Source organism: Phyllosticta citriasiana (genome assembly GCF_038021145.1).
Source record: "Phyllosticta citriasiana strain CBS 120426 chromosome Unknown IWZ02scaffold_6, whole genome shotgun sequence".
Taxonomy (NCBI): domain Eukaryota; kingdom Fungi; phylum Ascomycota; class Dothideomycetes; order Botryosphaeriales; family Phyllostictaceae; genus Phyllosticta; species Phyllosticta citriasiana.
Genome location: NW_027117283.1, coordinates 107,430 through 121,134, shown reverse-complemented (window position 1 = coordinate 121,134; position 13,705 = coordinate 107,430). Strand labels below are relative to the sequence as shown.

Below are 13,705 nucleotides of genomic sequence, written 5' to 3'. Positions count from 1 at the left end.
CAACGATCAGCGCACACTCACACCATGGCGTCCTCGGCCACAGAACCAGATTCAGACATCTCCACTGGCAACCTCTCCACCAAGCCCAGGCCGGACCACCATCCTCCCGCGTTCGACCAATCCGAAAATCTCATTGACTTTGGAGACGACGACGACGACGACGACGACGACTTTGACCACCTTGCTCCCGCCTCGACATCCCCCGCCGAATCCACCCCCGCCAGCTCAACCTCCGCCCTCCCCCTCCCCTTCCACCCTGCCGACGTCTTCTCCGCCGCCTCATTCTTCATGTACCCCGTCTCCAAGACCGTGACAGGCCTCCTCCGGCGCATCAGCACCGATCCAACCGCGCCCCGCGGCCACAGCACCAACGGCGGCCTCCAGCCCAACACCTCGACCATCCCCGGCCTCTACACCCCGCCGCGCCGCAACATTTTGCCCTTTCAGCCACCGCCCTTGACCCCGCTCTCGCTGTCTGGCTGGAGTGACACGACACGCGAACGCAGCCGCCTGCTCTCGCGCCAGCTCGCTGAAGAAATCCGGCTGCTTATCCCACCACGGCTGCAGCTCGTCGAAGATTGGCGCCTCGTATACTCGCTCGAGCAAGACGGCGTCAGCCTTTCAACATTGTACCAATCTGTATCTGAGCTGCGGGGCAAACGAGGCGGCTACGTGCTGGTCGTGCGCGACGGAGGCGGCGGTGTCTTTGGCGCGTATCTGTCGGACCCGCCGCACCCTTCACCACACTTCTACGGCACAGGCGAGTGCTTTCTGTGGCGCGCACATGTTTTACCTTCGCTGCCGACTCTGGCCAGTCTGCCGCCGCCGCCCAGCGCCGACACTACAAACGCCGTCCGCATGACGAGCGTCGTCCAGCCCAAACATCACCTCCATGGGAGTGGAGCAACCAGTCTGCAAGGCAGCGGCGCCAGCACCCCCGAGCGCATACGCTTCAAGGCCTTTCCGTACAGCGGCGTCAACGACTACATGATTTTCTGCGAGCAGGGGTTTTTGAGCGTTGGCGGAGGGTAAGAGTCCCTTATGACGTAACAGGGAAAGGGAGTTAAGGCTGACACGGTGTATAGCGACGGCCACTACGGCCTCTGGCTCGACGACAATCTCGAAAACGGCGTGTCCGACTCGTGTCCGACATTTGGCAACGAGCCGCTCAGCGACGAGGGTAACAAGTTCGACGTGTTGGGCGTCGAGCTGTGGTATATTGGCATCTAATAACATCAACATCCCACGCCGCCATAATTTCTCCTTCTTTTTATCATTTCTGCCTCTTTTCATCTGCAGTCGTTTTCCTCTTTGTGCTAGCGAGCGGGCGAGAGAGTTGTCATGGCGAAAACGTTCTACCTACCACACATTTACCAGACAGAACAACGCGCAGCAGTAGCAGCAGCAGCAAAGCATACCTAGGCGTTTGATTGATTGACGGGCGCACACCACAAAAGTGCAGCACCAGGCAGGGAGCGGGCGCAACACAGATGGGCAGGGCAGTCAAGCAGAACAACGGCAGGGACGTACTTTGATCTTTCTTCTCATCTTCTTTTTCATTTTGATGTCATACCCTTTTTCTCTCATCATATTTGATCCTTTGACGGCGTTCTTTGAGGCACTGTAGTCAGATTGTCTGGCACTTTCCTGAATTCTCTTTCTAGCCCTGCTGTGCTGAAGGGCGGTGGATGATGGCATTGGACTTGGTGTTTTGTTTTGACTTTGGGGTTCTTCTTCTCATCTGATTTTTCAATCGATGTTCGAGGTGGAGTGTGTGAGTCGCGAGCGCGTCGCTGGGCACGCGTGGTTGCGCGCATCTACCTGAGTCTTGAGGATATTTGGACGTTAACTACCTCGGTGTTGACTATGTGTCTAATGTCAATTTTTCTTCTTCTTTTTCCACCACCTTTGGTTGCTATCGAGTTCTTGGTTGTCTCGGCAGGATTTGGAGTGCTCGCCCCCAGATTTTCCCTCTGTTGAGATCATGGGGCACAAGACTTCTATGCCATGCTGTCGACATACACCTTCCTCTATGTCTGGACTGCGCTACAATAAGCTACAATGCCTTTCATCATCACCACCGCTAGCTCCCGATCAACCTCCTCCTCATCATCACCGATAGACGATGACGACAATCCCACTGCGTATCCAAGAGGCGCACTCACAGAAACACCGAACCGAGCGCCGGCCGCTCCCTCCCCGAGTAAATCTGTTAAAATCCATGATGTCCACGCAGCGAAAGCAGTGCGTATCTCTTTTGTAATTGTTCCACGAATGCTCCGGTTCGTGGACGCTGGCTCCGCTGTTCAGGATGGTGCCGTTCTTGATGGAGGAGAGGGAGCTGGTTATATACCCCTTCACCAGAAGACTTACGAGCTTTGGACGTCACAAGCTGCTTTCGTGAGGCTCGCCTAGGCAGCACAGGCGGAGTCACAGGTGGAGATGTCATGGGTCAGACACATGTTAGGTAGCCTTGGGAAATATCACGAGCGCGGGCAACCTCCTGTGAGGCAGCAGTCTGTCGTGTGGTCACACGCGCTCAGCTCTGCCCAACCAACCCAGCCCTCTTCCTCGCCTTACCGTCACAATTCAAGAAGGTATATAAACCCTCGACATTCCACCACCACTAGGAGAAGCGTAACCACTGAGTCTAACTCGGCAGGCAAAGCGGTCGCATCATCATCATCATCATCATCATCGCAGACATGATAACTGCGGTGGCAGTGGTGGTGTGGGCCGTGGCGCCGTCTTGTTCAAAAAGTTCAACTGTCTTCCGTTCGCGCCGGACCCTTATGTCCCTAGACCCGCCAACAAGTAGCAATAGCAGACAGTGCAATTAGATGCTGTTGTATTGGAAGGTGATGAGAATAAATGCACGTGGTTCTTTAACATGATGGAGGTGTTTAGTGTGGTCATAGAATAGAACGGCGTAGTAGCACCATGTACTTAACTCCGTCCTGAGATTCATCAACATCCCATCTCCACCTCACCTCACTCACCAATTAATTAATCAGCGAGTAGCCGCGAGTAATCAGACTAACATACCCCCACCGGGTACCCCTACCAGACTAAACCAAACCAAACTAAACGCCCCAGCCCAGTTCTAACCTTGTCAGTTTTGCTGCCTCAGTAAGCAAGTAGTAGCAAGCAAGCGGTAGTAATTAAGGTTGAGATAATACGCTACCACTTACGTGTAGCAGTGCGTGCGCTGTTTTATGTACTAGGATATCTGTGGATCTGCAAGCAGCTCAGCAGCCGTTATTCACGTTTGGCGGCGCAGGTGACTAGAGGTGCGGATGGATGGAGAGCATGGATGTGCTGCCTAGATAGCATGTCTTGCGTTGGTACGTTTCTGGAGGAGGATGAAGGCAGAGACAAGGGGAGGGGAAGCTTGTGGTCGTTTGTTGTGTCTGAGATAATGGAAGCGTTGATGTTGATGTTGATGGTGGATATTTGTGTATGTTGAAGAGTATCAGGGGCAAGGAAAGGCGAGGCGAAGCGTAACAAGGCTAGAGCTGTTGGTCTTGTGGTTGATGAGGTAGCAGTGCGCGTGGGGTGATAGTTATTGATGGAATGGAATGGTTGTTTTATAATTGCGGCCTCTAGCTACTTTGAAAGAGTGCATGCACAGTTGCGAGGAGTCGTCTGACTGGCTGGGTGGGTGGATGGAAAAGGAGGATGCGGCCGTGGAGTTCAGCTGTGCTGTGCCGTTTCGACATCTTTTGTAGCTACAGCCGCAGCAGCATCGCCCTTCTCTTCCATCACGGGCAAATCCTCCGCCTTCTCTTTCGCCTCCGAGCCAGTCTCAGCGTCCGCCTCCGCCTCACCCTCTCCATCTCCCTCCCCATCCTCCTCCTCGCCAGTGCTCCGCAACTGCCCGCCCTTGCGCTTGGGAATGACCTTCATAAACGCCTCGCCCCAATCGCCGCACTCGAGCCACCGCAGCATAATCTCGCTGACGTGATTGGTGGCGAGCACGGCGCGACTGTTCATCTGCAGAAACTCGCCTATGGGCAGCTTGGCCGTCTTGATGCCGCGCTCCGTCGCCCGCTTGTGGCATATGCCCTTGTAGCGGTTCTTGTCAACCAGCCCGCCTATGACGTAGGTGTGGTACGGCTTGAGCGTGTGAAGCGTCTCGGTGCCTTCGGACGAGAGGTAGATGGTTTCGCCTTGGGAGATGAGGGCGTCGCGGTCGTCTGCGTCTTCCTTATTCTCGCCGCTGTTATCGTCCGCGGTCTTTGGCCGTGCCGTCTCTTTCAGCGCGCCCTTGACCACTCCGCCCGTCTTGGGATCCGCCATCCATTGCTTTGCTTGTTCTCCCACCTCCACATAGTCTTCCTCACACACGCGAAACCCCTTCCATGCCTTGTAATGTCCAGCTAGTGTCCCGTCGAAGCGTTCCTTCAGCTTCCCGCCAAAACTCGACACGGCCAGGTGTGCGCGATACGGGGCGCTGCGATTATCCGAATACGCACGCGTGATCTGCTGCCCCAGCGACTTGAGCTCCTTGTCCATCATCAAGTCGTCGAAGCTGCAGTCAAAGACGAACGTCACGGGGACCTGCGTCGCGCGCTGGTTGCGCACCTTTTCCAGCGCCTGCCGCTCCTTCTTGTGAGGGTGTGGACGCGGCGGTGCTGCTCCTTCTGCGCCTTCTGCGTCTCCATTGGCGCGCTGCGCTGCGTATTCGTCGCGCTTTCGCTGCTTGCGTACCTTGGCCTTTTCTTTCCGCACTACTTTGCGCTGCTCGCGCCCTGCTTCCCATTCTTGTTGCCGTCGCAGCTTCTTCCAGGCTGATTTGGTCATGCCTGGCGGTGGGCCTGGCTTGGAGGGGTTCGCGTTGGAGGCGTCGTTGGTCTCTTCTGCTGGCTGCTCGTCGACGTCCATCTCAGGTTGATGCGCTTCGATGCTAGGTTCATGCTGCTCGGAGGGAGCGAATGTGGCCTCGCCTTCGGGGGAGTCGTGCTCCCTCTTTTGCATCTTGCTGGGTCTCTCGTCGTCTGCCATTGTTGCCAGTATAGGTTGGTGAAGGTGTGAGGGTGGAGCTGTCAAAAAATCAAGAGACCGGCCGGCTGAACCGCGGACCTCCACACCCCGGTCTCCAGGAACCCCGGCATCCACCGCTCCTGCCCGGCGACCTCTCACAGCGCTCGCACTCAGCCCACGGACATCATCCCCACGTCCCTCTTCTCTCCACATCATCATCCACCACCACACCTCTCCCACAGGCGACGAAGCCGCTCTTTCATCCACCTCATTCCAAGGGCACACGTACCCTCTCCTCATCGGCTCCAATGCCTCAGGACTTGCCTCCCAAGGGCGGCTATGAGCAGGTCCAATACAAGCGCAACATACCCGCCCGCCCATTCGCTACTCGCTGGTATCTGCTCGGCGTCGGCATCGCCATGGGCTATGGATGGTACCGGATGGGCCAGGGTATTAGGGAGAAAAAGTAAGGGCCTACAATTTACGTGTGGAGAGGTTTGGGAGCATGCATTGACACTTGACTGGCGCGGAAATCGTGATCTGTTTTTCGTCTTTGATGGCTGGCTAATGCTCTTGTTGCAGTGAGCTTGCGCGCGAGAAGATGTGGGCCCGCATCCACTTGATGCCGGTGCTGCAGGCCGAGGCCGACCGCGACATGGTGAGGCGGCACTATGCCGAGAAGGCGCGCGAGAAGGAGCTGTTGGGCAAGGAAATCAAGGTCTACCACTCTGACCGGTATGTTTCCTGCAGTGATTGAAAGAGAGAAACTAAACTTTGTGCAGCTTTATCCAGCCGACCTTTGCGGCTACCCCGAACACCGTTCATCCTGCCTGGGAGAAATAAAGAGATGGCTTTTGACGGAGTATGGAGCGAGACTTGGGCGCTGGGTGTATACATCGACTTGAACCTGCGAGGCAAGATCCGCTGTCGCGAGACGAGCAATTCAGCGAGCAAAATCAAATCATCGACTGGCTGGCGTTCACATTGCCGTTTCCTTTCGGATATTCGCCCTGACGTGTCCGCAAGTTTACAATACTCAACGTTGCCATTGATCACTTTTTGGTCCTCACTAACTGCGATAAGAGACGTGTTGTATACAGTGTCCGGGATTGGAATTTCCGGGGTGAGCAGGAGCCTCCGCACACCTACCGCAACTTGGGGCAGAGCAATGTCACCGTCGAGCTTGGATTCTGCGAAGAGACGGTCGGATGCTCGCACGTCGATACCCACAAGACGTACGAAAACTTCCCATCTTCGATCGTCTCCTCTGAGAACGACCCTTTAATTCTCTCAAACACTTGCACTCAGGATCTCGGTTATGATGCGTTGAAAGCGTCAAAACTGAGACCGCCTTCTACCAGATTGTGCCTGATTCTTCGCCCATTTTCGGGGACGATCATTGGGCCATCAAGCTCAAATCAAACGCGAGCCACTCAGAGTACACTCCGTCTGTTAGATTAGCTTCGCATCCCCCTCGCTTCAATTCAAGTTCACAGTTGATTGGACTGCCATTCACAACGATTACCAGCCCCTAAATGAATCCAAGACACCGTCCAACAACCTCCGCCGTCGCAAAGATCTATTTTCGGCGATCGCAAGCGCTGTTCCTTTAACTTGAGCTGTCTGGCCGTTCGACGAGATCTCCAGGCCAGTCACTTGTGGATCGGAGCGCAATTGAAGGAATACTAGGTCTGGAAAAATAGTCTGAAGGCTCGGGCCACTACTCGTGCCTACCCTCCCTTTAGGGCATCCAGCGCAGCGAGGAGAGTGGGAGCGTCCAGGACGTATTCGCAGCAGTATTCGCAGCAGTATTCGCAGTAGTATTTGCAGCAGTACTCGCAGCAGTATTCGCAGCGGTATTCGCAGCAGTATTCGCAGCAGTACTCGCAGCGGTACTCGCAGCGGTACTCGCAGCAGTACTCGCAGCGGTACTCGCAGCGGTACTCGCAGCAGTATTCGCAGCAGTATTCGCAGCGGTATTCGCAGCAGTACTCGCAGCGGTACTCGCAGCAGTATTCGCAGCAGTACTCGCAGCGGTACTCACAGCAGTATTCGCAGCAGTGCTCGCAGCGGTACTCGCAGCAGTATTCACAGCAGTATTCGCAGCAGTATTTGCAGCAGCATTTACTGCAGTGTTTATGGTGGTGTGGTATGATCAAGTGCCTGAGGTATTAAATTTGCCTAAGGCATTGAACTAACCTACTAAGGTAAGATCTCATACATGGTCGGGTGAACTTTAGTTGCGGAAACTTTCTACCAATCAAAATTTTTCCGCCTTCAAATTGATAGCTGCTCTTTGAAACTTTTCTAATAAATACGCTCCACTCGACACTCGGGACCTTTGTCCATTCGTTTCTTTACCATATTTTAAATCGAGTGAATAATGGCTAATCTCGGTCGTTTTGCAAATTGTAGCTCCTATGGCTCAGTTGGTAGAGCGCGGCACTAGTAAGACATCTTCGTCGGTGATGCCGAGGTCCTCAGTTCGAATCTGAGTGGGAGCAAACATCCTTTTGCACTTCGAGAACCCACCATCCACTCCATGCGAATCTTTTGCTCCCCTCCTTTGACCAGGCCACTCTTTTGGCCATGAAGAAGTTCTTCCACGTTGTCGAAGACTTCAACCACGCATTTCGCCGACCTCGCCAGCCAGCCAGCCAGCCAGCCAGCAGGCGAACGGCCCCAAAAATAAAACCGGCGAAACCGCTCCAATCGGAGTCCAAAAAGCTGGAATCCGCTCGCTCCCCTTGCTTGCGCGGCGCCCCTGCATGGAAGGATTCGTGACATGGAATTTTCCACGCATGCACGCATGCACGCATGCATGTAGCACGCGCGCGTCCTCATGCTTTCACTCCTCCTTCCCCTTTCCTGTTTTCCCTTCGCTTTGCTTTGCCGCAGACCAGACCAGACTAGACCGGCACCCTGGTCTGCTTGGCTAGGCTGCAGTGACGGGCCTGTTCAGGGGACAGCGCGAGGACAAGATAAAATGATGGGTGACGGTGGTGGGTGATTGGCTGTAGCGTTTTTCCACGCGTACAGTACACACTGGAACGGAGATTGTGTCGTCTGCGAGAGGTCGTCTTGCTCCGCATCATTCATGCTGCTGGCGTACGCACTTGATCTTGTATTGTGGAACTGACTGACTGGCTGGCCGGCAAACTGGCTAGGTGGTAGCGAGGACTGGTTCCTTGCATAGAAACAGATGCCTGCTTCTTCATGCGCTGCATCTTTCTCTCTTTTGCAGATGATTACGAGAGGGGCGATGGATGTCCTTGAGCCGCCGTCGGCGAGCGTGGAGGAAAAAGAAAGGAAAAATATGTTACTGTGGAAGAGGGACGCGGACGCGAAGCGAGACGAGACGAGATGAGATGTCGTTTACATGGTGATGTAGCTGGAGAGATGGAATATTCAGGTGGAGGGCTATAGGAGGAAGGGATGTCATCTCTTTGGATGTGGTTAGGTAGGGGCAGGCGGCTGTGAGGTGGTTTGTTAGGCTGATTGCTTGAGAGGCTGGAATGAGTTGGAGAGGATAGGTGATTAGCTACAGACTCTCTCGCTGATAAAAGATGAGGAGGGAGAAGTGTTTTGCGATCCAGGGGCACCACGGTCCCATTGATGAAGTTCTCAGGTAGTAAAGACTCCCGTCGCGATGCTTTTACGAATCCAATACCAAGTCAAAACAGATGCTTCGTGTACATTGCGCTCCCTCTATCTCTAAATCTATCTATATATGCAGTGCAATGCGATCCGGGGGTATCGTATCTCATTTCATGCCCATCGTCAAAAACAGAAAGCAGCGCTTTTAGCCTCCCTGTCCCATCTCCTCTCCCACACACAAACACATTATCCTCCTCTCTTCACCCACTTCCCGACCGACTGCGACTGCGACTGCGACTCAACCACGTCGACACGGAGCCGCCGAACTTGGATTCGTTTCCCTGCCGCTGGTCCCGCTCGCCGCCACCACCCTTCTTCTTGCTCTGTGTTTTTGGCGCCGCCGTCTCGACCCACGTCTCCGACCACCCGCCCATGTCGCCCAGATACAGTGGCGGCTCCTTGTAGTACGGCGGCTCTTTAAACTCGAGCCCGACCACGGCCTCCTCGTCGCCGCTGCTCACCGCCATGCCGACGCCGCCCTGTCGCTGCTGCTGATACTGCTGCGGCGCCGTCGTCGGTCCCACAGCCACCTTGCTCGCCGTCGTTGCCGTCGTAGTAGTGGTTGTCGTCGTCGCCATCCCCGAAGCCCCCGGGTCAATCTCATACTCAACATGCCGCCATATCTCCAGCGGCACGGGGCGGTCGCCGTTCTCGCTTCCGTCGTCGATCCCGCAGATGCGCTCTTCCGAAGGGCTCGCGACGGAGATGGACGTTAGGTTGTGCAGCGTCTTGTCCTTGAAGGAGCGCATGGTGCGCGAGAGGCGGGTCGAGTTGCGAGAGCCGCCGCCCCCCGTGGAGGAGCGGACATGCGGAGGCATGCGCGTGGAGCGCGGCACGTTGGAGTCGTCGAAGTCGATGTTTGGGTCCGGCTTGCGAGCGTGCGGCGTCGAGTCGGCGTGAGATGAGGTCCAGTAGTGCGAGCAGCCGAGGAAAGTCAAACAGCGGCGGAAGAGCCTGCTGTCGTCAGCGAAATGTTGAAGTTGTGGGTGAACGATAACACTTACGGCCAGCAGCATGTCGCGTTGGCGACGTAGATGCACGTGCTGCTCTCCCGGACATACCATATAATGTACACCGGTACCCCTGGCAATATCCAGTTGAAAGCCTTGTTGAGCACAGCGGCGATGATGTTGAAGATTCCCAGACTGAAAACCGCGTAGAACATGGCCTTTTTGCCGCGCTCCATGCGAGCTCGCCAGATGAGCGGAATCGGTATGGCGACGAGCAGCAGGTCCGAAGTGACGTTGAAGACGAGGATCGTGATGAGATAGTTGTTGTAGTTGACGCATTGCGGGTTCTTGGCCGGAAAAGCCCAGTATTGGCTAAAGGGTCGGCACCAGGCGGCGAAGAAGGTGATTTGGATGAAGAGGTAAGAGAAGAGAATGTAGCCGGCGGTGACTTTGGTGAAGATGTTTTCACGGAGGCCTCGAGTCATGCGGTGGTAAAGGATGAGTAGGCTGGCTACGAATCGTCAGTGGTGGCACAAAAGGGGCGAGGCGATCCGGGTACCTTTGCTCCCCCATTGCGTGTGTACCATGCATTGCTCGATGACAATGGTGAGTTTGGAGCCAAAGATGCGGTCTTTAACTTCTAGAGGGTCCGCCAGCAGGCGAGCGACTTCGCTGTCCGGCACGAGGTTGCTTCCGTGCTGAGCCGTAATCTTCAACAGTACCAACAGGGCAGAGTACCAAGCAAAGGTGACAATCATGACATAGTCATCCACTTTGTTGAATTAGCCATTATGCAACGAAAAAAAAAGAAAGAAAAAACAAGACTGCAAACGTACATGCAAACCGCTTGAAACTGCCAGTAGTAATGACCCGGGACCATCTGGAACTGGTTAGAAGCGTCCGTCAAAGGGAGCAAAATCCGTACAGTCTGCCCACAAAGAATACGAAGGCAATCATCCATTCGATGATGCCTTCGACCAGCACCTGGTGCTCCGCATTCCAGCCCATTTAGTCGGTGTGGTGCAGAACAGCAGTGCGGCAGCGGAGTGCCGGGGCTTTAAAATGGGCCTAGTTCAGGCCGAGCCGTCAATCTGTGGAAGAGATGTGGAGACGAGAATTAGAGCGGAAAAGAGTTACTGGAAAGCGGAAGAGAGGCAACGGAGACACGCCACGAATGGAGCAAGAGAGAGCAGCGCCCGCCTAAAAGGCCAACGCCAATGGCAGCATCTCAAGGATGGGTAGCAGGGGTTCTCAGCAAACGAAGCCCAATAGAACGGACGCTCGGTTGTTGAACATGTGGAGACGTGACTTTGACCAGATTGATGCGAAGAACCCTAGCAATGGGGGATCTGTCCATCATGGCCACCATTTGGGGTCAAAGAGGCACGTGGACGCGCAAGCGCTCGACATGTACTCGAACGTCGGGCTTTGGTGTTGTTGGAAGCAGTTGGACATGGCGTGAAATGGTGGAAGTAAAAAATTGCAAAAGTATATTCCTATAGAGGAGAGGCCAGATGGAATGGTGGCGGACATGGAATCGTCCAGTCTCTCCCAATACGGGAGGCCCTGCGTGCGTGATTTGACAAAAGGTTAGCGGCGCCCAGTGGTTGAGCGGAGGGACGTGATGGACCTCAGGCTTTCCCTTTGACGACTCGGGGATCCGCGTCGGTGGACCTGGTCGTGCGTCCCAAGAGCTGAAGATGGTGATGGAGAGGTTGATGAGTGCAAGTCGTGGCCGGCTGTGCGAGAAAATCTTTTGACGTCAACGCAAACAACAACAAGCACTCGTCCGCTCCCAACTCGGTCCCATCCAACCAGGAATCAATGTCGTGGCAACGTCAGCCTCGAATGCCAGAGCAGACATCTCGCGCTGCCTCTATCCCCGCTCCCTGACTCGTCTCTCGGTCTTTCTCCCTCGACCCTACGGCCGCGCATCCCCAGGGTCTCGTATACATCCTCAGCCTTGAAAGCGCCAGCCGGAAGATCCGAGACGACCAGCGACCAACGATCAGCTTGGGACCGGGGGACGCCATCATTTTGCTGTTAAGTTGTGCCGCAAAGCAGCTTCGCTACCACATCTCGTAACAATCCGAGCTCCGGCCCCAATCTAGTCAATCGGCCTTGACCAGTTCCCACTGCCAAAGCATAAAATTCGTCACACCGAGAGGATGGAACCTCGTTGCGCAGATCGGCGACAACACACATGGGGATCCATGACGCCACGCGATTGAGATGACGGCTTTGTGCAGGAACACCATCCAAAATACAGTTTGTCAAAAAACAGCCAACGGCATCAATTCGCCCATCGTGTTTGACAGAGTACGCAAATCTCCTAGGAGAACGTGCGTCTGCCAAACGCTTCTCCCACGTGGTTTTCCTACTCATTCACGGCGCTCGTGTGCGCCGCTCGGTCTTTTGGTCTGGTCATGAGTAGCACCGGCGCACGGTCAGAAAGGAGACGCCATGGTGTTTGTTGCTTTTGCTTTGAGCTTACAATTGCAATGGAATCGACTAAGAGGCCCTGTTGGGCTGTAACTCTTACCACGAGAACACCGTCTCTTGATCTGACCAGCTCTACATGTCCGTCCTGGAGAATAGACCCAGATGGGCACCGCGAGCTTCGTGTCGCGCGTCCCCAAGCGCCTCGGTTCCCCCGGATGCCCATCATCTCGCTTGACAACTTCAGCACGCCCGCTTGGACCGACTCCCAAATCGGCAACCTGGAGTGCAGCTCGATACTTCATCAAAGTCTATTTCGAATCTATGGTTGCGCTGCGGTCCGTTGCTCTACCACGTGGTGTCCCTGCAACTCCTACCAAGCCTCGTCTCTCCCTACCGCGGCGGATCGTTCAACTCCCGAGGGAACAGTTATGAAAACATCTCAAAGTCCAACCTATCACAAATTTCATTTCGACATTCATACTTTCCGCTCGAGCTATTTTTGCACCAAGGCTTTCACCACGTGGCAGTCAACGACAAGACAGCCAGCTCCAGAATTCTCTCCTTGAGCCGCCGCTGATCTCACATCCCCAGATGATTCTCCTGATCGTCTGTCTCGCCTGCTCCGCCTTTTGCTGACATCTCGCTTGCATCTGTTCTGTCCAAGTACATTAATGCACTTGCTTCGACCTCGAAAATCACTCTCAAAGTCCTGGGTGATCACTTCACCCATAGAAGCTACGCACAGGGACTCTTGAAATTTGCCGACTTCTTCGGGAGATTGGTAAGCCAAGAGACAGTGCTCCAACGTTCATCCTCTTTTCAACCCATATCCTGGACACCTCTGTTCATTACCCCGCTATTCATTTTTCTATATCTGCTTTGTCATTGCCGGCCTCTGCGCGCTCAGAATCAAGGGGGCTACAGATCAGTGTTCCCCCTGAGATGATGCATGTAGCTCCAGATGGGGAACTGTGCAGCAAGAGGCTTCCTCAAGTTAAGCCGAGAAAAGGTTACCTCTCAATTTCCCACACGGACAGCAAGAGCAAAGTCATCAAGACAAGGTCCGAGTTATGATCATGCACTTCGACACCGACGCAAAGTACTCAAAAGAGTGCAATCGCTACGGCGTCGCCGGAATCATTTTTTGATGCCGTCCACGAAGCGGACCGTTTTGCTTGGCATTAAGCTGACCAATCTCACCGTCTCCAACACCACGCTACCGCTCGAACAAGCGCCAACACTGATGGCAACGACGGGCCTCGGCAGCGGCATGGTAGTGACAGAGGTTAAGCGGCACCCTGCATCCGGATTGCGTTCGTTGAGTTGCGCCAAACACAAACGAGACGCGGATGCGACCCGTCAACGCCGAGGTGACGGGACGTCTTGATTGCATGCCTTGGCTATGATGCATACGACTACTGCACCTGTGTGCTTCTCAAGTCAGAGCAAGACTGGTGCGCGATTGGCGTGTCAAAGAGTACTGTGCTTTCATGAAGATGGTCGGCGACTAAAGACGCAGTCGAGGCAAGATTTAAAGAATTTGGTTTCGAGCAGCGTCGATTTCCGTATCGCTTCAATCTGTCGCCTACCGCATATTGTGCAAAGTAATCGGTCTCGCTCGCTCGCTCTTCTCCGCTTTGAGAATGCATCCGAGTACGGGACGCATCCGAGAT

General features: G+C 54.7%; 4 protein-coding genes and 1 non-coding gene across 5 annotated transcripts; 3 read left to right on the top strand and 2 right to left on the bottom strand.

Annotated features, from left to right (window-relative positions):
- Positions 1 to 288: 288 nt before the first annotated feature.
- Positions 289 to 1,230, top strand: IWZ02DRAFT_376601 (uncharacterized protein; the record flags this gene model as incomplete). The annotated part of the gene is made up of 2 exons (XM_066764900.1): positions 289 to 1,028; positions 1,086 to 1,230. 2 exons carry the CDS (start codon positions 289 to 291, stop codon positions 1,228 to 1,230), a joined length of 885 nt encoding a protein of 294 aa, XP_066622789.1.
- A 2,541-nt stretch (positions 1,231 to 3,771) lies between these two features.
- IWZ02DRAFT_354265 (tRNA m(1)G methyltransferase domain-containing protein) lies at positions 3,772 to 5,004 on the bottom strand (the record flags this gene model as incomplete). Its single annotated transcript, XM_066764274.1, has 1 exon — positions 3,772 to 5,004. A coding segment is annotated over one exon (1,233 nt), but the record flags the coding sequence as incomplete, so codon positions are not given.
- A 287-nt stretch (positions 5,005 to 5,291) lies between these two features.
- Positions 5,292 to 5,826, top strand: IWZ02DRAFT_469254 (GRIM-19 protein; the record flags this gene model as incomplete). Its single annotated transcript, XM_066768701.1, has 3 exons — positions 5,292 to 5,449; positions 5,566 to 5,718; positions 5,766 to 5,826. The coding sequence occupies 3 exons, from the start codon at positions 5,292 to 5,294 to the stop codon at positions 5,824 to 5,826; spliced, it is 372 nt and encodes a 123-aa protein (XP_066622787.1).
- A 1,571-nt stretch (positions 5,827 to 7,397) lies between these two features.
- On the top strand, positions 7,398 to 7,487 carry IWZ02DRAFT_t64. Its single transcript has one exon. It is a non-coding gene; the product is annotated as a tRNA-Thr (tRNA).
- Positions 7,488 to 8,654: 1,167 nt separating this feature from the next.
- On the bottom strand, positions 8,655 to 10,711 carry IWZ02DRAFT_246719 (uncharacterized protein). Its single transcript, XM_066763126.1, has 5 exons — positions 10,516 to 10,711; positions 10,427 to 10,470; positions 10,150 to 10,362; positions 9,645 to 10,101; positions 8,655 to 9,594 (listed from the first exon to the last, which is right to left on the bottom strand). Exons 1-5 carry the CDS (start codon positions 10,596 to 10,598, stop codon positions 8,841 to 8,843), a joined length of 1,551 nt encoding a protein of 516 aa, XP_066622786.1. The 5' UTR covers positions 10,599 to 10,711; the 3' UTR covers positions 8,655 to 8,840.
- Between the last annotated feature and the right edge of the window lie 2,994 nt (positions 10,712 to 13,705).